This window comes from Phallusia mammillata, chromosome 2, assembly GCF_965637545.1.
Source record: "Phallusia mammillata chromosome 2, kaPhaMamm4.hap1.1, whole genome shotgun sequence".
NCBI classification, from domain to species: Eukaryota; Metazoa; Chordata; class Ascidiacea; order Phlebobranchia; family Ascidiidae; genus Phallusia; species Phallusia mammillata.
The window spans coordinates 26,391,738-26,417,793 of NC_137253.1; the positions used below are offsets into that span (position 1 = coordinate 26,391,738).

At 38.6% G+C, this 26,056-nt stretch overlaps 2 protein-coding genes across 5 annotated transcripts; one reads left to right on the top strand and one right to left on the bottom strand.

Moving 5' to 3' along the window:
* Positions 1-353: 353 nt before the first annotated feature.
* LOC145212705 (elongation factor-like GTPase 1) lies at positions 354-13,559 on the top strand. Of its 2 annotated transcripts, XM_080080932.1 has the most exons (25): positions 354-447; positions 616-741; positions 850-917; positions 1,297-1,381; positions 1,437-1,573; positions 2,041-2,178; positions 2,253-2,348; positions 2,925-3,037; positions 3,119-3,242; positions 3,304-3,383; positions 4,394-4,536; positions 5,293-5,415; positions 5,546-5,642; positions 6,356-6,650; positions 7,087-7,216; positions 7,755-7,886; positions 7,969-8,116; positions 8,545-8,681; positions 9,096-9,207; positions 9,715-9,877; positions 10,162-10,739; positions 11,428-11,573; positions 12,097-12,281; positions 12,707-12,914; positions 13,072-13,559. In XM_080080932.1, the coding sequence occupies exons 2-24, from the start codon at positions 651-653 to the stop codon at positions 12,893-12,895; spliced, it is 3,510 nt and encodes a 1,169-aa protein (XP_079937058.1). In that variant the 5' UTR covers positions 354-447; positions 616-650; the 3' UTR covers positions 12,896-12,914; positions 13,072-13,559. The 2 variants fall into 2 exon arrangements, with proteins under 2 accessions (XP_079937058.1, XP_079937057.1); XM_080080931.1 differs by having other exon boundaries at positions 649-741; positions 12,707-13,559.
* Positions 13,558-26,056, bottom strand: LOC145212706 (uncharacterized). 3 transcript variants are annotated; one of them, XM_080080933.1, is made up of 9 exons: positions 25,931-26,054; positions 25,287-25,398; positions 23,694-24,620; positions 21,690-22,101; positions 20,915-21,053; positions 15,743-15,859; positions 15,273-15,410; positions 14,681-14,921; positions 13,558-14,452 (listed from the first exon to the last, which is right to left on the bottom strand). In XM_080080933.1, exons 3-9 carry the CDS (start codon positions 23,777-23,779, stop codon positions 13,681-13,683), a joined length of 1,905 nt encoding a protein of 634 aa, XP_079937059.1. In that variant the 5' UTR covers positions 23,780-24,620; positions 25,287-25,398; positions 25,931-26,054; the 3' UTR covers positions 13,558-13,680. The 3 variants fall into 3 exon arrangements, with proteins under 3 accessions (XP_079937059.1, XP_079937060.1, XP_079937061.1); XM_080080935.1 differs by having other exon boundaries at positions 14,184-14,433; positions 25,931-26,056; XM_080080934.1 differs by lacking the exon at positions 25,287-25,398.

Consider the following 26,056-nt stretch of genomic DNA (forward strand, 5'->3'; position numbering starts at 1 on the left):
GATTTAAAGGTTGGAATATACCCATATTTATGGATTGATTGAGACTGAGTCTGCTCTATGGTCTGTCTTGTTGGACTAAGGATATAGTTTGTGTGTAAATTTGCTAAGAGTTTCATTTTTGCTGTTTTGGTATGTTCTACTAAAATTCTCACTAAAACAGCACCATTGTTTAAACGAATAAATTTAGCATAATTAAGTTAACGACTAGGTAATTTTGAGTAATTTCTTTAAAACATCATTGTATATTTTATCAAGAAATAATTTTTGATGATGATTTGTTACGCTTGATTAGCAGAGCGTGGAATTTTGCTGTTCACTGTTGCGCAACTGTTGTGAAACAGCTGATTTGCTGGTGCGCGTGGTTTTAAGTTTTCATTTGATTCAAAGTATTTTTTGCTAGTTGCCAGCTCCCAGCTTTGTTTGTTTGGCATTGTTCTTTAAACGCAGGTTAGTTGTTGTATTTTAGAAAGTTCTCCCAAAGACACTACATAAAAGCAATTTCAATGTACGAATATGTGCAACATTTTTTTAAGCGATTAAACAGCAAATGTTTTTGCACAAAATTTGTATTGTATTTCGTTACTTTATTTTTAATTCGTATACTTTGACATGTAGCCTATCTCAGCTTCGTTCCACAAATACAATTAGATATGAGAACCACAACTACAGACAAGATCAAGGTGCTGCAGAAAAATGTTGACAATCTCAGAAACATTTGTATTCTTGCACATGTAGATCATGGTAAGTTTCACATTTTTTCTTTTGTTTAACTGAAATCACTTTAGAGTGGAATGAACTTTCATTTTTTAACAACTCACACTTATCTGAAATAACCATGTATTGTTACAGGAAAAACAACATTGGCTGATTCCCTAATTGCTAGCAATGGAATAATTTCAAATAGAATGGCTGGAAAGGTAAAAATTATACTAAATATTGTGTATTCTTCAGTTTTATAATTAAATGTGAAAGTGACAGACCTATCTCACACATGTGCCAGTCGGCAGAGTATTTTTTATTTTTTTGTGGGGGGGTAATGTTTTTTGCATAATAATTTTTTGGGGTTGTACATAGAAATTTTGCGCCAAAGGCATTTAACTGTCCTACCTTGACTTCTTTCTCTTGCTTTGCACCTGCTGAAATTGGTCTTGCACGCTGACTTTAGGATTGTGCATATGTGCTCACAGGACATTTTAGTCCAGTATGCCTGAGATTTCGTCAGAAATGGCAGACTGGCACCTGTGGGTTTGACAAAAAGTTAACAATGTTTTATTTACATGTAATTACAAATTTCAGTTACGTTACATGGACAGTCGTGAAGATGAGCAAAAGAGAGGAATAACTATGAAATCAAGTGCAATTGCTCTACATTACACAAAAGGTGAGAATAATTTTATTACAAGAGTCTAGTAAAGATATCAAGCGATTTTATGCAGAAGTTGAAAACGAGTTTCTTGTCAACCTTATTGACTCTCCTGGTCATGTGGATTTTAGTAGTGAAGTGTCCACTGCTGTTAGGTTATGTGATGGAGCAGTGGTTGTAGTAGATGTTGTTGAAGGTGTATGTCCACAGGTAAGCCAACTATGAAAAATCTTCACATAACATACTTTCAGTGTATTTTTGACTTATTATTGTGTGTACACACATTTCTTAATTAATTATTTTAGTGAAAATGGCACAAGAACTACTATCAAAGAAAATATTGAAATATCAGAAATGACATTAATGCAAATGAAAAAATAATAACAGAGTGACTGTTTTTTTTTACTTACCAATATCGATAACCCGAGGTATAGGCAGTCATATCTCCGATTTTCTAAGGAAGTAGACAAATTGGAAGCATTGCAAAATGTCACTTTGCCAGTTTCTTTGTTGTTTGGGTTGTATTTATCCTGTGTCATTGATCTTTTTTTAAAAAAAAACACTATATTTTCATCAGCAAAGTATCCAATTATTATGTTTGAATCATTTTAGTTGTATAAATGCTTTTGGTAAATGTGCCATGCATTACATAAGTTGTACAAAACCTTGTGTTGCAGACCAAGGCAGTCTTGAAACAAGCATGGCTTGAAAAATTGATACCGATATTAGTGCTTAACAAAGTAGATCGACTAATATCTGAACTTCGCTATACACCCCTTGAAGCTCACCTGCACTTACGAGGATTATTAGAACAGGTACCAAATGCTGTACTGGTTTGCTGAATAGTACACAAATAGCTAATTGTGATGTATTTCCCCTTTGCATCCAGATTAATGCAGTCACCGGCAGTCTGTTTTCTGCTGAAGTTTTTGAAAAATCAGCTCAATCTAGTTCGCAAACAGAGACCAAAACTAAAGATGGAAATGTAAGTGTCATTGACAAAACATGTGCTATTGTTGGTAAAGAAGAAACTGGGTAATAGCAATCCACTTAATCAGAGACTCTTTTGCATTACACAAACTGATTTTTTGCCCCTGTAAAATTTTGTTTTGGCAGAAAACAAATTTGAATGGTATGTAGGCGTTTTTGCTGCATCTGTGTAGAGTGCATTTTTTATTGTATTCCTGTGACTGATTGCACCACACCAGTCCACACAAAGGCATGACACAACGTTCTGTGCTGCAGTGTAGGCGTAGATCTAGTTATTACAAAGTAATCTACTATATTGCATATCTATTTTATCTCTGCTGGGCATCATAGCAACCTTATTTCAACTGGCCAAATGTAAATAACACTGTCAATAATTTGTACTCTCCTACAGAATATAAAAAGACTAGGAGTTCTCATTAATTGGGAGTAAAAACTTGGCAAATTTGAGTTGTTAACTGGATTTGTCATATACCAAATCAATTAACTGGATTCATTCACTACATGATCTCAATTGTAAACATTTTTCTACAATAAAAATTATTTCTACCATATTGTGACATTGTTTCTTTAGGTGGTATATGACTGGAGCAGTGGCCTTGATGACACAGATGATTCGGAATTATATTTTGCTCCTGAAAAGGGAAATGTTGTATTTGCAAGTGCTACTGATGGTTGGGGCTTTCAGTAAGTGATCTCAATGTATTTACTAAAAAGCGTTTTTGATATAAATTATCCCCGTTTACTATGCTATGCTTACAATTACAGAATTCAACACTTTGCAAAGATGTTTGCAGCAAAACTAGGAATAAAAGATGCTGTTCTTCGTAAAACACTTTGGGGCGATTATTATGTCAATACAAAAACTAAAAAGATTATGAAAGGAGCTCAGGTAAATATCATCTACATTCTTTGAAGACAAACTGAATAACTTACAATACCAATTTTTACAGGCAAAAGCTAAGAAGCCACTGTTTGTACAATTTATTTTGGAAAACCTTTGGTCTTTATATGATACAGTGTTGACTAGAAGGTATGAACTATACGTATGAACTAGACCAGTGGTTCCCAACCAGTGCCCATGGCCCCCCAGGGGTGCCACAAGCTGTGTTCTGGGGGGCCACATGGCACAAAAAGCCATTTTCTTTTTTTAATGCGCATAACTAAGTGTGTGTTGGAAAATCCAATTTAATCGACTATTTCGCACACTATTTGCCATTATTGAGGATTTTCACGATTACAGATTCTTTTTTACTCTATTCGACCTGTTTAAAACGAAATTAGTTCCGAATTCCAACACGGGTTGCCATTTCATTTTTTTAAGGGGGCCACAGGACTTACAGGCTTACTTGAAGGGGGCCACAAGGTCAAAAAGTTACGTGTATGGGGCCATGGTCCACGAAAGGTTGGGAACCACTGAACTAGACTCTATAGGTTATTAGTTGAATTTAATCCCATATCCCCATATTAATTGAAATTTCTTATAATCTTAATTTCTTGTTAAATGCACATTTTTTTATACCTCCTATATCTGTGGTTCCCAACCAAGGGGGAATTCCTCACTAGGGGGGAATTTTGTCACAATATCAATCTCTTACTAGTGGTCTGTACTATGTGTTATTGCTGCATTTTCCATATATGAGCTGAGAAAAAGAAAGTTCTCTTAAATTCGACTTAAGGCAGCAATAATTTCTGTTCTTAGAATTACATTAAAATGTTAATATAAACGATATTTTAGAAAACTAAATTTGTAGGGGGAATTAGATTTGAATATCGAATCAAGGGGTGCACAGGACAAAAAAGGTTGGGAGCCACTGTCCTATATCCATGAAAATAGGTTATAGGCTACCATACACATTACACAACTACCAACAATAGTGTGTTAAAAGCAGAAATCTTGATTGAAATTAAGTACACATGTTTGTTGTCAGTATGGCAAATGGTACATGTTGTTCTTGTAAACACAAAATTATTCCACCTATATACTTAGTTACTGTATATTATTGAAGAAACAATGTATTAATGTTTTTAAAACGTTTTCAGGGATCCTGAGAAATGTGAGAAGATTATAGCATCTCTAAACATTAAAGTGTCGGCAAGAGACAGCAGAAACGCAAAGTCAGAGCCCAAGTCCTACCTTCATTCTATCTGCAGCCAATGGCTTCCTCTTGCTGATGCCGTCTTATGTAATTGCATTTTTCATTTATTTACTGTTTTTACGATGACTTTCACATCAATACTTTTTATGTCACTTGTTGTATTTAACTTCTCCGCCAAACTTTGACATCATCGCATTAAGTGGCCTCAGCATTATAAATTCTGTTTTAGTTTGACTTTACTGTTGAACATGTCCACCAAAATGTGAAAAACTTTGTTGCTAAAAAAGTAAGAGCATAGAGAGTACATTGTTTGCGGACTAGTGATGGGACGATACCAGGTTTTGAAGCGAGTACCGATACCAAGTACGAGTACCACATGTATATACCTTCGATACCGAGTACTTAAGTGTAGTCTTGTACTTAGTTGTATATCACTGGCTAATTTATCTACCATGGTCGGGGTACAGGCGTGCACACGCACACGCCGAAAAATGTAATCAACATGTGATAGCAAAAAAAATACGTAACCTGGCGGAACTTTTTCCCAATTTTGTGCTGTCCGAAGCAAATATTGGCATAAAGTTGCCCGTATTCTGATGGTGTAAATCGAAAACTGAGACAAAATATTTCGATACCGAGTACGAGTATCGATACCACTGAAATCGTTCGGTACCGGGTACCCGTCCCATCACTAGTGCGGACGATACCGGGTACCCGTCCCATCACTAGTGCGTCTTAAAACAATGTATTCTTTATACACAAGCTACCTTATTTTGAGCAGACTTAATTTGAAGTTTGTGCCTGGTGTTTACACTTCGTTGTTTTATTTTTCACATAATCTAGCTAGTGTATGTGTGCATATTCCGTCCCCAAACAAACTTACAGAAGAGCGAGTCGAAGGTTTAATGTGTGGAGCAACCAAAAGTTTTCAGTCTCTTCCTGCACAATCCCAAGTGCTGAAACAAGGCAAGTCTCTTACCACTTATATGTGCCGTGATCGCTGGTCTGCATAGACGCTTTAGGGCTGATCCCAGTTATGAATTCATGTTGACTTATTGCAAATGTCGAAATTAAAGTCAACATTTTTCTGTTTCAGACTTTCTCAAATGTGATTCTACGTCAAATGTGTCGATTATTCTAGTTTCAAAGATGGTTGCAGTAGACACGAAAGTCTTGCCAGAAAATAAACAAAGGTTTAAATTTTGTTATAAATCATAAAAATCTTTTTACTGATAAATAGTCGCTTACAGGTTTGTTGCATGTTCAAATTCGCGTGTTTTCTCGCGTTCAAATCGGCTAAAAGTGTTTTTACCTCCTTGCTTAAGGTTACTTGACGTTCGGAATTTTGTAGTAAAATGTGTGTCCGGAATTTTTTTTAAAAGCACTCTCAATGTCCGGAATTTTCGCATTTTGTAGTCTAACCTACAGTAGTTTTCACAATTCTTTTCCTGAGGGACTCACAAGTTTATGCTTGAACTGTTGTTTGTGCTGTTTTTAATGCATGATGCTGCCTACATTCATCCTAAACAACTTATCAGCATGCATTAAATACAATTTGGTGATTTTTGCGACCTGAGAGTTTAAAATGCTCTGTTGAAAGGACCAGATTCTGTGAAACTTCCTGTTTTGTAATTTAATAAGTTACTAAACTGCCTTTTGTCTCTGTGTTAGTAATGCTATTTTGTAAAAAAAAGGGACTGTTTGGGTTGGTAATATGTAACAGCAATACAACATGCGATATAACGCTTTATTACACATGTTTGGTGTCGCCTAAGATATTTATTGAAACCGTCCGGAGCATTGCTTACGCATATATGGTAACCCTGTTACCTTGTACTTTGTGGAATTGCAACAAGCACTCTTTAACGTTTGTTCTTACTATTCTTCGTTTGTCTTTTCTGTCCAGGCCCTTAACACTGGAAGAACTTCAGCGTCGAAGGGAAGCCGCAAGACTACGTCACGCCGAACGTGCAACTGGTGACGACGCTAAGCCAGGGGAGCCCCCTCAAGCAAACGTGTCGGATAACGTAAAACCAGCAGCGGTTACCGATATTCTGCCCCCTAGTGACGAGAAACCAGAAAAGGAACAACATTTTGTAGCTTTTGCTCGCGTGTTTAGCGGAACACTAAAAGCAGGACAGGAATTGTACGTGCTTGGACCCAAACACGACCCCTCGGCGGCTCTTATTGCTTTGGACGAGGTGAGCTTGTGTTTACACATTACACAGCCAATAGTGTAGTTTTGTCTCAATGCAACAGCTCGGTTAGTCCTATGGACGTTGTGTTGATGGAGGTGGTACTGAACACCGCATGATGTCATTTGATATACCGCGTGGTCCGCGCATGGAAAAAATAGTTTATTGACATGATAACATTAAATACGAAAAATGCAGTTTGAAGGACTTATGAATTTCTGAAGGTTAGAACTGTTCGATTTGGGATGAGGATTTACAAACCACAATATTATTATCTGATCTCAACATGTAGTATACCCATATAGTTTTTATATTCTCTGATGGTGTGCCATAAACGACGTTCAGTACCATTAGGTGTCATTCGAGTAGACAACGAATCCTCATCGACATATAGATTTTTAAGGAATCAGCAGAAGGGCTTGTAATAATGATATGCACACAGAATGACAACGATTTGGCGAAATTGGTTGAGTCAAGCTCTCACATATCGAAGGCAAATGTATCGTGTGTATACCTGTGGATGGGCAGGGAGCTGGAAAATGTGGAGGAGGCACCAGCAGGAAGCATTGTGGGTAAGTGACGAATCGCCCGAAAACACATTGTGGTATTTTTGCTTGGACTCATTGTTTCTTTGGCGTTGGGCCTGCGAAGCGTTAAAGCAAAGTTTTACGGTTACTTGGGCAATAAAATGCGTAGAGGGAAACTGTTGAATTTGTCTGCATGAACCGTTGTTTTTTTCGTGTGGCGCTTAATTAAGTTTTGTCGGAAGTAAAAATGCCGCGAAAATGCATAAAAATCAAGGTTACCTTGCGAAATTACCAAAAAAGCAAAATCAGTGCTTTTAAAGTGCTTCATAAAGTTTCGTTTTAGAAAGTTAACAATTAAAAAATGTGGAACCTGGTTGTTACGTATTATGTACATACGACTTCATAATGTTCCTCTAGCAGTATACACGAAATTGTTGATGCTAAACAAAAATGTTTCTGTTTTTCCGCACCCCAGGTTATATAACTGAAAAACTGTATTACTGTATTGATTGCTTCGTGTAATTATTACTGTTTTGTAGAGTTTTATTTTTTGTTGTTTTTAACAATGACGTGGTCTTATCAGGTATCAGTGGATTGGAAGATCATGTTCTTAACTCTGCGACCTTGTGCAATACAATAGCATGTCCTCCATTCAATGCCCTTTCCCTGGACAGTGCGCCTATTATACGCGTTGCAGTCGAACCAAAACTCCTCAGTGAGTGTTTATTGATCACTTTTCAAATTTATCCATAGACACACAGCTTCTAAGTATTGCCAGGTAAATTATAATATTTTAGGTGAGATGGGCAGCCTAATGGAAGGACTGAAGCTGCTGAATCAGGCAGACCCGTGTGTTCAGGTTTTAGTGCAGGAAACTGGGGAACACGTGATTGTAGCCGCTGGCGAAGTTCATCTGCAACGTTGTCTTGACGATCTCAGAATGAGGTGACGAACTCAAATTCGCACATGCAGTAAACCTTGATTTGGCCGGATTCGGTTAAACCGGATCTTCGCCTAATGGGTACAACACTAGGGGTTTTCGCCCATTGTTTGCAACGTAGGTTGTTTTGCCAAATAAACATTGCCACATACCGGGACAACCCCCATCAAAATAAGCAATATTCGAGAATTCCAACAACATGACTAGAATTGAACTCAATTAATTTAAAAGGTAAAAAAACCATACGGCCCGCCGCGACTTGGCAAATCACGAAGGTTAAAAAAGACAGTGGGTGTATGGGACTTGATATAAAATAAGTGCAGGGAATATAGAAATGTTTTCAAATAGGTTATACAGTGTATATGCAAGGGCAGTAGGTGCTATTCCACCCTTCTAGTTTGAATGTGCTTCGTAATATGTTTGTGTAACGTAGGTTTGCAAAGATTGACATTGACGCCTCTGAACCGATCGTTCCATTCCGCGAAACTGTGATTCCCCGACCAAAAGTCGACATGATGAACGAACTGATTGGTACACAGGAGAAAAATCTCATGCAAAAATGGGAGAAAGGTGTATTGCAAGATCCCACATTGTTTGCTTCAGAGTTGCAAGTCGGGCCGGGCTTTTCGGGCCGGGTTCGGGCTTAGGTATTTGTCAGAAAACGGGCTCAAAACGGGCCTGACTTTACGTTCCGTTTCCGCCATTTTTTGGTAACAATTCTCTGGCTTGGACCTAACGCCCACCCTACTCTAATTTGTCTACTATTGTTCATTGTGTTTGTTATCTTTTGTGTTTGTTATCAGTTTTTCTTCCTCATACTTTGTTGCAAGGCTTTCGTGGATAAGCCGTCAATCAAAATTTCGGGCCTAAACGGGCTTCTCAAAAACGTTTCGGGTTCGGGCTCAGATTTCGGGCCCGCTTGCAACTCTGGTTTGCTTACCTATCTTTACCAATTTTAATTTGTGTACAATTTTAATCCCATAGAAAGTGGCGACGGAGGCAACACTACGGACACAAATGGCAAGAAATCTGCTTCTAATAAGGAAACGTCCATAGTTATGCAAACTCCTAAAAAACAAGCAACATTGGCTATCAGGTAATTATACTTAAGTAAAAAGATTAAAACGTGTAACTATGCTTTAAATATCAGTGTTATGTTTCGTTGTACCGAAACCAGATGAACGAATTTTGGCCCAGTTTTCTAAAAAACAAATACAGAAAAAAATCAAAATGTCGTAACGAAACCAAAAACGCTATTTTTTCCGTTTTTTGTTCTTGACTTATAACATAAAGATTGGTGTTTGAAATTATTAATAAAAGCTCCTGCAATGTTATTCTTGAGTCGTTTGTTTAATTTTAAATGATAAATGTTATGTGACGTAATTACCACTTAACAATAACTGATAGGTGTTCAGCATTTTTTCGTTATTTGGTTAAGAGTTGCAAACACCACAAATAAAAAAAATAATTGGATAGCGAAAAATAATTTCTTAAATAGCACAAAACTAATAACCTTATTTTGTTTCGCTCCGGACGAAAACCTGATAAATATAATCTGAATATTGTGGATTTTTATAAATTTGTGGAAAAAATTTGTTTCCAGGGCGATTCCTCTTCCGCCTGACGTCACAAAATTGCTGGAGCGTAACGCAGAGGTAATTCGTGTTCTCCAACAGATGGAGTCAGAAGTAAAGGAGCTCCTCCTACAGAGAAGGAGGAGACTGGAGAGCACTGGGAGCAGCACAGGAGGAGATGATGTGGCAGAGGTATGGTAATATTTTTTCACATTTGAAAAGGTCTTAGAACAGAAATACTATAGTCTTAGAATGTACCATACAGCAAGAAATCAAGTAAGGGTTTGACGTTATATAAAGTGATTTTAATATTTTTTGGTCTTTGCATTGAGTTCCGCGGACTTAGCAAGAATTGTATTTGTGAGAACACAAAAAACAGTTATGCAACTTTAAAACTCAAAAACAGTTTTTATTAAAACTTATATTTGTCGTTTTCTTGTTAAACTAAACTCATTAAACTTCTGTGATTGTTATAGACCGCTTCCAACAACGAAACCTCAGCCACCGCTTCTCAAAACGACGATGACGTCAATGAAGATGATGTCATTACTAAAATCCGAGCCCAACTGAAAGTAAAAGACGCTACTTTGGAAGCACTGCGCAAACTTAAATCTGACCTTGAAACTACATTCGCAGCTGCAGGGCGCCGCAAGTGGTTAGGGGTGGTTGACCGAATATGGTCATTTGGGCCGCGGGGCAATGGACCAAATATACTGGTCACTTCATTGTCCGAGTACCGACGTCCTTCGATCTGGACATGCGTTGACGCCGACGGCACAGGTATCTGTGGAACTTATAGGGAATTTGACCAAAGCGTGGTCAGCGGTTTCCAATTGGCCACTTTAGCTGGTCCTCTATGTGAGGAACCACTTCATGGCGTTTGCTTTGCCGTGGAGGAATGGACAAATCATCTGTCAGTTGGTTTGACTTCGCAGACAATTAATGGTGATACTGAGGCGGATTTGTCGCCGCTAGATGGCGGTACGGAACCGCAGGGGCGAAGTGTAACGTTTGCCGAAGAGAGTAACACAACGGAGGATCGAAAGGAAAATAGGTATAAGCCCTAAAAGGATCAATATATGCATAAATATTAATAAACCTTAAATCGAGGATGCACGGAAGCTTCTGACTCAAAGTTAGCCTTTTCATGTTTCTGCTGCTAGCCTTTTCATGTTACTTTATACTAAGCAACAGGCTTTCTAGAGCAGTGTTTCCCTAACTATGGGTCGCGACCGAAAGTTGGGTCGCCTGTGAATTCTGTTGGGTCGCCAGTTTTTGTGACAATTAGAGCATCTACGTTTCGTGGCGTTATTTTGTTTTTTTCCCCCAAGGCTATGAATTATTTCCCAATAACAATTTCATGGCTATTTGGCGTGATAGTGAATTATTCTGTTTGTGACGTCATAATGTTTGTGTGAGATCACTGTTAAGCGTTGTCTGGCTCATAATGCTTTGAACCAGCTCTAAATTTGGCGGAAAAACGAATAATTTTTGTTTGATGTTTTTTATTTTTCAAACTAGCGTATTAATTTTCGAAAAACTTTCCTGATTTACAAACAAAAATACATCCCAAATAGTAAGAATGCATATCCATGGGTCGCGAGAAGCCACAAAACAAAATTTTGGTAAGTATTTGGGTCGCGACAAAAAAAGGTTGGAAACCACTGTTCTAGAGGCATATTGTTAAAACTGCAAATTGAAGTTGATCGTTATAATTCGTGTACATCAATAATATTTTTTAGGGCGGACCGTCACTTCTACGGGCCAATGTCCGGTCAACTAATTTCAACAGCAAAGGAATGTTGTCGACGAGCTTTTCAAGCCCAACCGCAGCGGCTAATGGCTGCAATGTACACATGCGATGTACAAGCTACTGCTGAAGTTTTAGGTAAAAAAAAACTTTTTTCATTTTTGACTGCTTTTTTGCGTTGCTGCTGCTAGCTTAGTAACCTTTGCCATCGGAACTAGAGATAAATATGTGAGGAAACGTTGAGTTTTATCTCTTTAACGTCCGTCAAGAATTCGCTACAGCAAACACATTTTGTTTTTCGCTTATAAAATAACGGCAAGAAAAAGAAATTTGGCGCATAGGCTCACCGGGAGTGAAATTTAGCCGTAGGGGTAAATACGAGAATGCATGAGTTTTGAAATTTTAACAACACTGATATTGATCAATCTCATTAGGTCCAAGAGAAGTAATGTTTGAAACGACCCCGTTTTTGCACCAGGCTTGCGGGATTAATTTGTTAAGAAAAAAAGTGGGGCGATTTTTATTTTCTTAAGTATGTAAAAGAATAAATTAAATCGAAAAAAGGGCTTTGATTTGGTGGATGGTAACAATTTATTACCGTCCACACATTCCGTGTCAAATCGTTTTGGAGAAAAAAAATCCTAACTGACGTGGTATTTAGGAAAAGTATACGCGGTGCTTGGACGCAGGGAGGGAAGAGTGTTGAGCGAAGATCTGCGTGATGGCACCAGCTCTTTCAACATCGTCGCTACACTCCCCGTCGCAGAGAGTTTCGGATTTGCGGAAGAAATTCGAAAACGGACAAGTGGCCTTGCCTCGCCTCAACTAGTTTTTAGCCATTGGGAGGTAAAAACAAGTTATCATATTGGGCCGTTCGTATAATAAAAGAAAATAAATCCAATAATTTCTGCTTTTATTTCGTTTACAAGATTTACTACGCAAAACTGTGGCCAGTTCTGTTGAGTAAAACGTCAATAACTTTTTCACACTTTTGAAACATAGATTAACTTGATCTTTCGCTTATTGGTTTTGGGGCAATGAAGTCATTTTACATTAGAGGAAAAAACTGGTACAATAACATAAAAGTCAAAATTTCGACACAGGCAGTTGTATATTTGTTGCCTAACTGTAATACCGTACAATGTATTGTTACAAAAAGTAAAAAGTATCACTTTTAACCCCTAAATTACTATTTCATGATACGTTTAAAGGAAAATGTCTTTTGGTTCCATCTTAAAACATGATTTTATAATAACCTGGTGCGTTGTTAGATTATTGCGAGCGATCCGTTTTGGGTTCCAACTACCGAAGAGGAAATTCAACATTTCGGCGAGAAAGCAGACTTTGAAAACCAGGCGACCAAATATATGAACGCAGTGCGCAGAAGAAAGGGACTTTTCGTTGAGGAGAAAACGGTAGAACATGCTGAAAAACAGAGAACCCTCGGAAGGAACAAGTAAACGTCTGCGGGATTTCATGGTGGGTTAAGCCCCTCTTTGTTTTGGATGTTTCTAGGAGCCAGAGTCACGTGGCTATTGCGCAATGAGTTCTGAGGTATTGGGTTGCGCCAGATGTTTCTGTTGTGTTTTGAGATTCCAGGTTAAGTGTTTCTTTGTAAAACTTGTTGATCTTACAGATATGCACAAATTGGACTAAGCCTACCTTATTGAACTCCTTAACATGTTGAAAGAGTCTTTTTACAACAACTTTGGAATTATATTGGTGTAAAATTGAATACCTGATTTGACTTGCATGGCAGATTGCGAATATTGTTATATTGGTCAGGGACAAAACGGCCCAGTAAAAAATAACAGGTAAAGTTTTTTCATTCACAACCAAGTACATCTACTTCAAAATCTTCGGCGTCCAGTTATTTAATTCCGTACCGATGCAAGGTGACATACATTACATTCATATCACTGCCTGGTACTTTTCGCATTGTCAGTTTGACTTTCAGTGGTTTCGATTTCAACTTTGCTTCCTGATATTTTTGAGATTTGCTGCTTTCGTAACTACTTGCTTAGTTCGTTCTTGGCGTTTGTGGGTGCAAGGATACGCAAAACCTTTCAAATTAATGTCATAACTTTTCAGGTTTAATAAACAAATATTCCAGAAGTCAGAGTATTTCGAAGATTTGTTTATTGCGAGTCACAGTCGAGTGTGTACACCTTGTATGGAAATTTACCAAACAAGATGCCGCGCTCCTGTCATACTGAAAAATCTATAAGCAGCAATTGTTTGTTTGTCAAGACACCTCCGACAACGAAAACTTGCTTTTGGAACGTTCGCAAGGAAGGTATCCGCTTTTTGTCGGATCCCACTTTTCCGCAGGTAAACTTTCCGTATTTTCCGGTACTTCATCTTTCTCCAAGCTTTCGGAGGCTTTAGGAAGGCGCGGATTTGCGGAACGAAAAATCTCAGCAACTTTTCGCATGTCGCTTGGGCCGCAATCGCGCGGAAGTCGGGAAAGCCTTGCCTCCAAACGCGCTATCGACCCGTCGTAGTCATTTGTTTTTGGCGCCCACGTACGATCGTAATAGTTCGGCCGACTACAGCGCGAGATTGTAGACGCACTACCACGTCGCAAGTCCGGATATGCGTGACCACTTGCGTCGCGAGGCAAAGATCTAGTCCGTCTGTAAAAGTCCTTGCTTTCCCTCTCGTTTAAAGTAGAAACTTTCGACAAATCCGACATTTGGCGTTTGATGGTTCTCTGTCTCTTGAGTTGGGGCAACGTCGGCGTTTCTTGCGAAAGAGTTCTTCTGTTGCCTAAGTAAGTGCTAAAATGCGACGGCGAGTCCCAAGGTTCGATGGCGACTCTCACACCCGACCCTGGCTCATTGTGAAAGACTTTCGTGCGTTGCTTAGCGACCGGTTTAAAGATGGGCGTGACCTTAACCGAACCCCCGCCGTTTCTATGGAAACCGCATCCTGGTGCAGGGTCTGGCGTCGGCTGGATGAGCGGTTGGTTGGAAGATGAGGTGGACGTGTTTTTCGGCTGCACCGTATATTGTAAGCTTGAAATTGAAAAAATAATAACGACATACTGAAATCAATTTTTAAGCAACACACCTTCCACCATGTACATTACAATGCTTTATTAGTACAACGCGGTGGATTTTTGCAATTTACCTAAGTTAGTATAGATTTTTTAAACAACTATGTTTACTACCTTTTGCATTGCACTGTGGGCCCAAAAAAGAAAAAAAAATGCCGTAGTTATAACATCAATCATTTAATCTCACCATTGGTTTTTAATGTCGTCTTCTTTGCACTCGGTCTGTGTGTTTGTGGGGTGTAGTGGAGCCATGATACATAGAAAACTTGACAGCAGGGTTGTACCAAACGATGCCCACCCCGAATAAGCTGATGATCCGTAGCCGTGCAGCACAAGAGAGGGCGGGGCATATACCTCACTCGGTGTGCGGGACATTTCTATGCGGCATTGGATAATATACGTGCACAGACCGGCCAGTTGAAAGATGCCTGCACATGGCAAAATTGCTTTTAACAAAAGTTTACTGTACATGTACCAAAATATATGGATATGTAGGCTTTTGTCAATTTTTCTTTATGCACATCCGGAATGGTCTTTTGTAATGCAAATTTGAGCAAATCTGGAATAGTTTTCGCCAATGCGTTAAATGAAACCAATCTGGATCATTGCTGCGTTATACATTATGGGAAATTTTCAACACAACTTATTATAAAAGTGCATATGCATGTTACAGTACCATGCAACACTCTTTGACACTGAACAAAATCGCTAAGCTTTTCTAGTTGTAGATATCTCGAATATTAGCGTCTATTGGTTTTACGGTTTAAATTTACACTTACCAGACATAAGCAGGACCAGACCGCCAGCATACTGCTCAAAGCATTCTTCTCTGAGCCAACCCCACGAAACCACGACCAATCCAACCACTTGTGTGACAATTGATAGAAATAGAAAAGACGCCACTGTCCGGCGAACATCTGAAAAGAAAAGCGTTTTCCTAAAACCTCTAACTTTAGTTTCGCTCTCACAGCGCTTGATCGAATGAAGCACAAGGTAATGATTGTTTCAACATAGGCCCATTCTGCCACCACCGCTACCTTGGCTGAGTCATTTTGTGTAAAAGCAAACTTCCTGAGAACTCAATATGCTTAAAACTCCAATCATGGCAAAAAGGAAACATAATATCAATAAAAAACTTAACTTTGGGACGAACTGTACCAGACAATAATTAACTGTTCGAAATTCGTACTTTGGAATGTCTAAAAACTTTTGGCAGTTGTAAACACTTTCTCTTTGTGGTGTAACTTACGTAGAAGGGTTAGCTCGTCCCGGTAAAACTGCGAGGTTTCGTTGAGGCGGAGCGACGCTGGAATCGAAAGGTAGTCGATATTTCCGTAGAACACGGGAGCACATCTGGTCAAGTTGCCTGTTGATGAACAAAGCACTTTTAAAAACCCCACATTGAGCTCAACCAAAGCAAAAGATACTCGGAATCCCGGATTGATTGTAGCTAAACTGACGATAATTATTGTGGGTTATATTTAAGAAAGCAGAAAGATTGATTCCCCTTCTTGTATCAATTTGTCATTTTTGTTATTTGCGTTGTCAGCCCCAATGATGAAATGGCTAAATTTAGTTGCGTGAGTCCAGTTAGTCCAAAATCCGCTCTGGGGCCCCCAAAGTTACACATACAACTTTTTATATCCCAACATGTCACACAAAACTTTTGGTGTCCCAACTTGTCTCACATAAATCTTTGTAAGTCGCAACATGTCACACATAAAAATTTGGGGGTCCCAACATGTCACACATAAAACCTTTGGGGTCCCTAACATTTCCCAATTAAAACTTTTCAGGGCCCCTTATAAATGCTTTTGGTCACTAAACCAAAAAGTATATATCTTGCAAGAAGAACATCGTTTCGTCGTTGAGTGGGCAAAACAATACCTTAAAAAGCTAATTTATTTTAATGGGTTAATTTCCCTGCTTTTTGCTCAAACAAAGAGACGACTTTACGGATGTCAAATTGTCAAAACTCATCACAGGCAGAACAAACTGATTCTGCACATCCGACTAATTCATGATTTAAATACATGAGACAGGCTGTCAGCAATTTCACGCATTAGTTGAATAAACCCATTGAGGATTTAAATTCTACACGGTTCTTTGCTAATTCTGCTTAGACATAAATAATCTATGTCGAGTTGCAATGTTCACAGATTTATGCAAACGGCTCGGTAAACCAGGCAAATGTCGTTTGCGAAAAGCTCATATCGAGTGTCGCTGGTTTCACTATGTTGGTATTTCATTTCGTAAATGCGAAATAGATAAAAAACGATATTGGTTGGAGAAAAACAGTACGCAGTGTTTTGGTATGCTCAGAGTTGTAAGCCGGCCTGAAACTTGAGCCCGAACCCGAAAGTACAAGGCCGAAGCCCGGCCCGAACCCAAATCGGTTTTAACAAGCCCATTTAGGCCGAAAGGTTGAATGACAGCCTATAATAAAAACGACATACACAATGGACAATATAATGGACAATGGCTTAAACATGAATTTAGGGCTGTTGGACATTTGGTTCAGCAACCAGTCATATGCCTAGCCAGGTAATTTTGTTTTAATTACGGAAACAGTATGTGAAATAAGGCCCGAATCAAACCCGTTTGTTAAAAAAAACCTAAGCCCGAACCAGGCCCGACTTACAACTCTGATCTGCTTGTTCCTTGTTGCGTAAACTTAAGGGAAATATCAAAAACAAGAAATAGAAAAGCTATTTTGTTTTTTCTCTCTCCTAACAATACTCTTAACTGAAGCAACAATGTAAAAAAGTTGCAAAAAGATCAACAAAACTTAAGATAACTTAACAATTTCATGTTTAATATATTTTACACAACTCACAATACAGTGCTTAAAACGAATATCGCTCTTTCCACCAGTTTTCATGTAAATAATCGTTTCGACATTTGCCTGGCACCAAAAGCTTATTTAACAACGCTTTAAAGTTTAATTTGTAAAAGAAAACTGAAAATGTTGTCGCATTTGGTGTGATTTGGTTAAAATGAATTAAACGAATAAGCGTATATTTTGCTTTTCTCTATACCCGATTGATTTATCGACGAAAGTAGGCCTTCCTGCCTCTACAACCGGAACCTAACGATCCAAGATAATGGAATCATAAAAATATCGACGTGTCTTGTAAAGGGCCAGGGTATCGATACAAGATGATGCTGATTAGTGAAAAGCAAGATTTAAGGACAAACGGTGCCTTTAGCATGTTGTACAATTTCACTTATGTAAATCTTTCAGTTCAACTCGGTTGATTTTTGAGAACAAAAACGGGTTCTGTTTGGCTTGTATCCCAACTTGAGGTCACCCTCTCCGGTTTGTTTGTCAGCCTTTTGACCTTACTTCGTGAAATCGATGTTATATTGTCACCAAATCTTTTGTGGCGCCTACGATCAACTGAACCTGTTTTGTAGCACTTGAATAAAACGGGCTTGATTTCGCTAATAATCATGTAAATTGTAACACGGCTTCCATATCAACAGTTAGTTGGACTTTCTTTGATCTTTTTACTTTTTCGGAGGTTACGAAAAAAATTCTGCATCGTTTATGTATAAATGTGCTGTACAGAAGCCTAAAGATTGAACTTTGGCAGTTTTAGTGATGATCAGGTAGACATCCCATGTAAACTGACCACATGCTACTGGTTGTGCGTCATCAAATCCCTAGAGACACTTTATCTGTGAAAACAGTGTCTATAGCTCTTGTTTTGGGTTGATACCATGCGAGGCTAAACTCCATTTTACGAAGCCGTTTTCCAAACTTATTTTGATTTTCAGAAATATTGTTAAAAAAAGCTATCTTTGTTGAATTATTTGTGTTCAGAGTTTACTGGACAATAAATTGTGCGCAAATGAATTTTGCAAAAACAAATTTGCCTTTGTCGCTGTATTTCCTCTATAGATCATGCAGCTCTAAATATTCGCCAAGTTGGTCTACCCCAGGGGTTCCCAACCTTTTTACGATCCCGTACCACCTGGACGCTCTGCACTGCCACGCGTACCACCATAGAGCACTAATGTGCTCCACAGTGCTCTATGCTGGTACCACTTCTTGCAGAACAACTAATTTGTTTGAATCATATTTCATTCAACGCTATCTTAAGCACCAAAACAGTAGATAACTTATATCTATCAAGAGAAATCATTTGACATAATTAACGCCCACTGTGCCGCAGCGTTGTTCGGCTTTTCATAGCAAGTAGCAACTATGCTTTTTGTTGAGAATTGACATGACCTGTATTTTGAAGATCGTAATGATACGAAACAACAGGAATAGTTACGTAACAATGACAATAGGCCTGGGGACTGTTTTTTTGTAAACAAAACCAGACAAACAAAATATAAAGTTGCAAATTGAGGTTTTTGTGAACAAAACAGAAGCTACTCGCGTACCACCTGAAAACCCTTCGCGTACCACTAGTGGTACGCGTACCACCGGTTGGGAACCCCTGGTCTACCCGAAATGCAAAAGCGGATTTGTATCTGACGAAATTGATCTAACGTTTGATTTGTGTAGAACAAGTGTTTTGACGACATTAAATTCTGAACAAAAATTTGTCAGTTAATGTATGAATTCAACACAATTGCGTGGCAGAAGCGGGTAAATCTTCCGGCTTCAGAGAATAGGGAATACTCCGAAGCAAAAATTTTTTTTTGCAAAATTAGAGATGATTTTGCAATAAAAAAGTTTAAGACTCTTGTACCGTTGTCACAATATTTTTTACTTACGAATTTGTGTTTATTTGTCATTTACCCGCCAGGGGAGAAATCGTTTATTCATTAGTTTGTCCTTGTCACGGCTCAAAAAACATTTTCTCAATCACATCAGTATAATGTTGTCGCACAGGACTGTTTTTATTTTATTTTAATTACATTTGCCCACCTGCCGTTATACGAAATCATCAGTGCGTCACCGTTGTTTAGTGTCCTTGAAACCTTTAATTATTCAGTGAAATCAGACATAGTAGTGCGCTAATGAGGGAAGACACGACACCCAGTCTACTACACACTTATGTGCGTGTGGCCTTGATCTCATATGATATTTGCATAACGCAAGGGTCACCCACTGTTCAATCAGTTTGTACGTTCTAACTGTTGTTTTGCAGACCTAGTCGCGCTTTGAATACCAGACCTGCTAGTTTGCCCTGGAGCGGCGTTGGGGGCATAAGTTTGAAAAAACGGACTTGATTTAGCACTGGAGCACATTATATTGTCGTAATTTGACCTTTAAGAAACTTTTAGGCCTACAACACGGGTATTACGAAAATAGTGGTTCTGATCGATCTTGTACTTTCGGGTTGACAACTGTGAACGCATTGACAACTGTGGATACAATAACACTGACGAATTAGCATTGGTAAATATGTGATGCCAGTTTTACCAGGTGTGACACGCACTATGTCAGAAAGAAAAATTGTGTGTGAAACTGGTGCATAAAATGTCTCAAAACTCAGCCTAATTGTTGTGGAGCAAATCATTAAAGCCCTATAATGCGATTTTGGGACGACCTTCAGGGTGTCTTTCATCCAATACTAAATACGCGCTAACATTGCTGAACATTTAGCAAGCCCAGTCAACACCTGCGTCTTTGAGACGCGCAACCCAGCACAATGCAAACAACCCAGCGTAAAAAGCTAGCCCCAAAAGTCAATAAACCAGCGTTGCACAGTTAGTGTTCTTGAGTCTGTCTGCTCAGACAGGTAAAGTGATGCCATTAAGATAACGTTATCACAGACAAAATGATTACATCAGGGTTTGTGTCCTTGTTTGACCCTTCCTTTAACTGCAGCACTTTAAGCAATCATTGTATTAAACCATAAGCCGTGTATGTTTGCACAATTCGAGGTGTAAGGCGGAAATGAAGGGAAAGGGAGACGCCTTTACTGGCGCGCTTATTATTAGATAAGCCACAACTTGTTGTATGAAATATTGATAGTAGGCACATACGCCACGACGTGCGCTTGGCTTCGTGCAATTTATCAATACTGAACAGTGCAATGGAAAACGAGTTTTGCAATCAGCACTGCAAACAACCTGGTTGGCATGACAAACTGCCTAGTATATGTATGCCAGAACATTGGTATAAGCTAATTAATCATTATTGTAAAACGTTTTTTATTCCACTGTCCAATATTTCCATACAATATTCAAACCCATTGCTTAAATTCAAATACCAGGCTATGGGCATTTAACTATTTCCGTGGCAGTTTTTGCTATGTTTTACATGAGCACATATATTTGCCTGCTTTAAGGTGGTATGTAGAAAAAAAGAGATTTAAAAGAGATTTCTGGTACGTTAAACCACAGTCCAAAGGTTTCCCGGTTCTGTCAAGCAATGTCACATATAACACTTTATGTCAAACTTTGGTACTGTTTTATTTTATGCTGAAACAAATGAATTGATGATAAAGCAGCTCACCGCAATCGATTAGCTTTTCCAGGAGTGATCCAGCTTCTGGGAGGTAACACGTCCTCCACAAGCCACTGGAGGTGCTAAACTGTCGCTTCTTACACGTGGTGATGGAATTTTCATCCGTTGTGTTGGTCGTGCCTTGACCCTGCGAAGTGTGAAGCAATGATTAAGTACCTAAGTTAGTATGGATGGAAGTGTTTTAAAATTATATTCGAATACGAGGTGTGAGAAAGGGACTGTGTTTAACTACCTGATCTTTCATTCGAGTCCATTACATCAGTGGGCGGCAACCGCGGAGTTCGTTACCGGTCCGTATAATTTTTCAGGTTAAGTTCTATAAAGCACTTTGCCTATGTATCCCGGGGATGATAAACTAATTTAAGCGTTTTTATTGCTAAATATTTGTAGTTTTTTGAAGACCGGTCCGCGATAAAGTTTCACTTTCAAAAACGGTCCGCAGTGCTAAAAAGGTTGCCGACCCCTGCATTACATTGTCTCAAATTTCCCGTGCTGAACTACTTTATGATGATTGACGACATTTTTAAACCAATAATCCTGTAAATCCGCTTCATTAAATGTAGTTAATTTGATTTAAGCGTGTAAACACTATCAATATATTTAGATACTCTTGTTATTCTTTGCTTGCTTACTACAGTGGTAAAATATAGACACCATTGTTTTCAAAATCTAAGTTAATTTTCTACAACGTTTCAAAAACATGTCGCGAAATTGTTGTAGAGTTCAGGTGCTATTATATCGTCGCATCACAATTTGCACTCACCGCAAACTGATTCCCTTCTTTTCGTTTTTTATTTTTCTGTGTGATATCCCGTCCTCCAAAACTTCTCAAATTTGTATAAAGCTGTTCCATCAGGCGTTTCCACTCCCTGAGTTTTCTCAAATCCGGAGGATAATAAGTCGTTAAATCAGTAATTGTTCTAACAGACCTCGAAGCATTGCCTCTTGATTCTTTAATTTGGAGAGGAGCAGGATGAATTTGAGAAACTCTTTTGTTGTCTTTCGAATGTTCATTAAATTGCTGTCCGCGAATGTCTCTGCTGCCGGCTGCGTAAAAGCCACTATAGGCGTAATACGGCCACGGAATGGCATCTTCAAAGATTGCTCTTTCAGGACAGAACCTTTCATGAAGTGAAGCATCCAGAATGTACCAGTAATCACTCGTCATGGCAACACTTAAAACAATGGCTGATATGATACCTAACGTTACTCCAGGCCCTAAGAGCTTCCATGCTGCCATTGGGTGCGATAATTTGCCACATTAAGGCGACGCCCTTTAGGAAGTGTAAAGGTTAAAGTTCAACAAAAATCTTTCACCGATGGAGCAAAAGGATCCCACCTATATAAGTTATTTATCACCAATTAAATATCGTGTAATTGTTCCTTTGTAAGATCAGTTTAACTGCCGATATTAACCATCAGATAAAAGTCAAGGTACAGGTCAATTTGTAGCTTCTATCTCGAGTCCCATCTGCAACGCCTTTAGTAATTATGCGTCTTTGCCGTGCTTCCTCATTTACTATCCTAAACTGACAACCAGTTTGCTCCTCAATTTAGATCTGGATAATCTTCGGATTACCATCACTATGTCGGATTACTATCACTATGTCGGATTACTATCACTATACATCGAAACTCGTCCATACACTAAACGTACTTCTAGCTGTTCTTGTACGTTGCGAACGCTAAAAAACCTATTCACAGCTCTACACACAATTTATCTTGATTAATTCGAATCGAGTCTTGAATGTTGCATATGGTTTTGTAAGATACTAAAGGTGTCAGTTTGATGAAAAAATATACGTTTTTTTATATTTATCGGCGCCAATGGAGTTTACCTCATCATAAAGATGCAAATAAGTTTAAACTTTAGTAAGCAATAATTTGCATTGTTCTTAACTTAAAACCACAAAAATGTCATTAAAATTCGCCAATCTTTAACTTCATAGCTAATTTAGAACAGTTTTTGTCCTGATCCAGTGATTCACACCCATTAGTAAATCTACTCCCGGTTTACAACCTCGGCTATAGACCACATGAATCTCAGCATTTGTTCTTAAATAGCGCCGTTTAAGCATTATTCCAAAACTAACCGTGAAATCACTCGCTCTGTTCTCTCGAGGCGCTGGATAAATTATGCAGGAAAGCAATCCCACGTTCCGAGTTCGTTTGTCATGCAGTTGATAACTTTCTCTCGCAGCTCGTAAACTGGCAGTGCTACCTTAAACAATGGTTGTAATTATATGAAAATCTGCAACTGTTGCCCCCTTTACGGTTGCTGTAACTATCAATATTGTATCAATCCTCTGCTGATGTGAGTAAGAAATTTGATTTGGTTTGCTGATTGGATTGAAAACAGAATTGTTTTACTTTCCCGTGTCGTGCTAATAATCTTAACTAGCAGAAAAATAAGCAACCAGAATTATGTTAACGTTGATAATGAACTTTTCTTACTCCTGATTCCTGACACAACAATGCTTTCAGTGGAAATTTTTTGCGGCTTAACTATAAAAGTACAGGCTTTCTTTGTTTTGCTCTGTTGGTTCTACTTCGTTTATGCAAAATACTGTACACTGCGACTTGTCCCAAGACAACTTGCTGACCTCCTAATCTGGTAAAATGTCATCAAAATATGATTACAAAACACATTTGAAAGTTTCTTGAAATGAGATTTGCAACAGACAAATGTTTTCAACCAAAAACTTGATACACAATACAAAGCACAAAGCCGCACATACAACTAACTGCCTGGCATTTAATCACTTACGGTAAGGGCACGAGCTCGGAATGTGCACAGCGATCGATACAAGCCAACTTCGCTGCAACGGTATCGAGCCAGTCAAAGTATTTCATGCATTATCGTCTAACCGAGGACTCCACAGACCCGCAGCAGCATGTCGAGGCAGCTGGCCAGGACGCCCCAACCCAGACGGCGTCACAACGGCGTCGAGCACGCAGCGGCAAACGTGATTAACCCGAATGCATTTGACGCTGTCAATAATCAACGGATCAATTAGCGTAACCAGAGGAAACGTTCCGTCGCCACTCAATAAGCCTCTGATCGACCCGCCGCTTGACCTATAGTGACCCCTCTTTTGCGACCGGGGTCAACGACCTCGCGCAAACGTCGATTCGATTGCGTCGGTTTTCAATGCAAAGCTAAAGCGGATTGAATGTTTGTACTGTGGAGTATGCGGGGCCTAATGGGATTGTATCGTAACGAAGGCATTAGCCTATAACCTAGTAAGCTCGTAACTGCAAAAACAGTGCACATGAAATGGAGGATAGAGATTTCGTTTACAGTTGGGATATTGATTTTTTCCTTGTATGAATGAGACGAGTTTACTGTTTGACACTAAACATTTAAAGAAACTTAACACAAAAAACACCTACGGTAATTGTGATAGTATGTTAGTGCACTGGTAATAGCAATTGTTGCTGCCATAACGCACGATACTTTCCACGAATGGATACATAAAACTCAGCACATTGGTTATGAAAATTAAGTACGATATTAATAGTAAAATGTCACAATTCAAATAACATAAAATATTTGACAGTTAAAAAATTCTGCTGAAGTTTAATCACCGAAGTGTTTCTCGACAAATGTAAGAAACTGTTTAACATCAAATTTTGCTCTTTCGTCAAAGACCAGGAAAGTTGTTGAGCCTTCTTCTCTCATTCGATGAAGATCCTGCGTAAATTGCAGCTTATTTAATTGTTTTGATTGATGCATAAAGTAAAGGTTATTCTATTTTTATGGATCAAAGCCTGCATTTAGGCTTATTTTTTAATTATTTTAAATTTTATTTAAAAACAAGTTTGAACCCAGGATGGTCTCTGTTACGAATCCCGAAGATTCTCGATCAATATTTTATGTCTATAAGGTCTTCAATATGTTATGCTTGCACTATATCGTTCATTGCTCTGATGAAGCCCTACCGTTCTGGTGGGCGAAACGTTAGCGAAATACAAGTTCTTAAAAACAACAATTAGTATTTTGTTCAGCATTACACCAGTTGAACGACAAGTTTGTTTAAAGGTCCTCAATATGTTGTTTGCGTTTTACCAGTTATTCGCATTTGTTGCCTCGCATTACTAGTTCGCACGTTTGGTTAAAGCGCAGCATCGCATTATTTTCCACATTTTATAACCTTTACTGCTACCTAGTGGTCGTAAATTATGTTTTTTAACTCTTGGAAACAAAGCACCCGACTGTATACATTAACTTGAAAGGCCAGTTATCATGCCAGACCAGAGCACTACAAAAAACATATTGAATATGAAGACTTTGCATTATATTCTACCTGGGCAAATAATAGGTATTGCTTTGAAGCGTATGTGAGCTAAAACTCTTTACCAGGTAAAAAATATCGATGTTTTCCATTGCTTCGCCGAAAAGCTTAACCCCAACATCAAACTTCCGTTCCGATTCACTGACCTGTTTGATCTGGAAAGTTACTTTGCTGAACCTGACAAATCGCAAAAACAACATTAATAGGTCAAAACCGACTGGAACTTTTACCTTTGTAGAAATTCACCAACGAATTTACGGAGATATAGGCGTTATGGTTGAACTGTTTTCAAGTGTTTTGTGGCCTTGGGCGCTCGTTCAATTTGGCGCTAATATTAAGCGATTTGGCGACATGTGGTATTTTCGTTACAGTTTTTGGTCGCTGATAATGTACAGGGCAATTTAGGTTTTGCCTATTTCCAAAGTGTTTTTGTACGAGCTTACCCATTCTCATCTTCAACTAGACTTCATTTAACCTTATTTAACGGTGTAGGCTCCCTATCTGTTCACTATTTGTGCCCTTAACTATGTCGCGTTGTATAAAAGTTCAGCGCTGTGCAGCTATTTCGACTGGGTGAACTTTATGGCGATTGTGCTTTTATGAGTCGTCCCACCTAGCTTAACTTATTACCAGACGATATCAATAATTCTCTCCAAAAACGTACAATTTCATCTGTGAACGTAACAGTGCTCAAAAGACTAAAACTCACTTGTCATGTTGAACTCCATCAAAGTCAATCAGTATGTTTGCTTTGTGTAGCTTTTGAGCAGAAACTTTAAGCACTGCACCTTCTTTCGATCGTGTCGACCAGCACATGGTATTTAAAACGTACAAG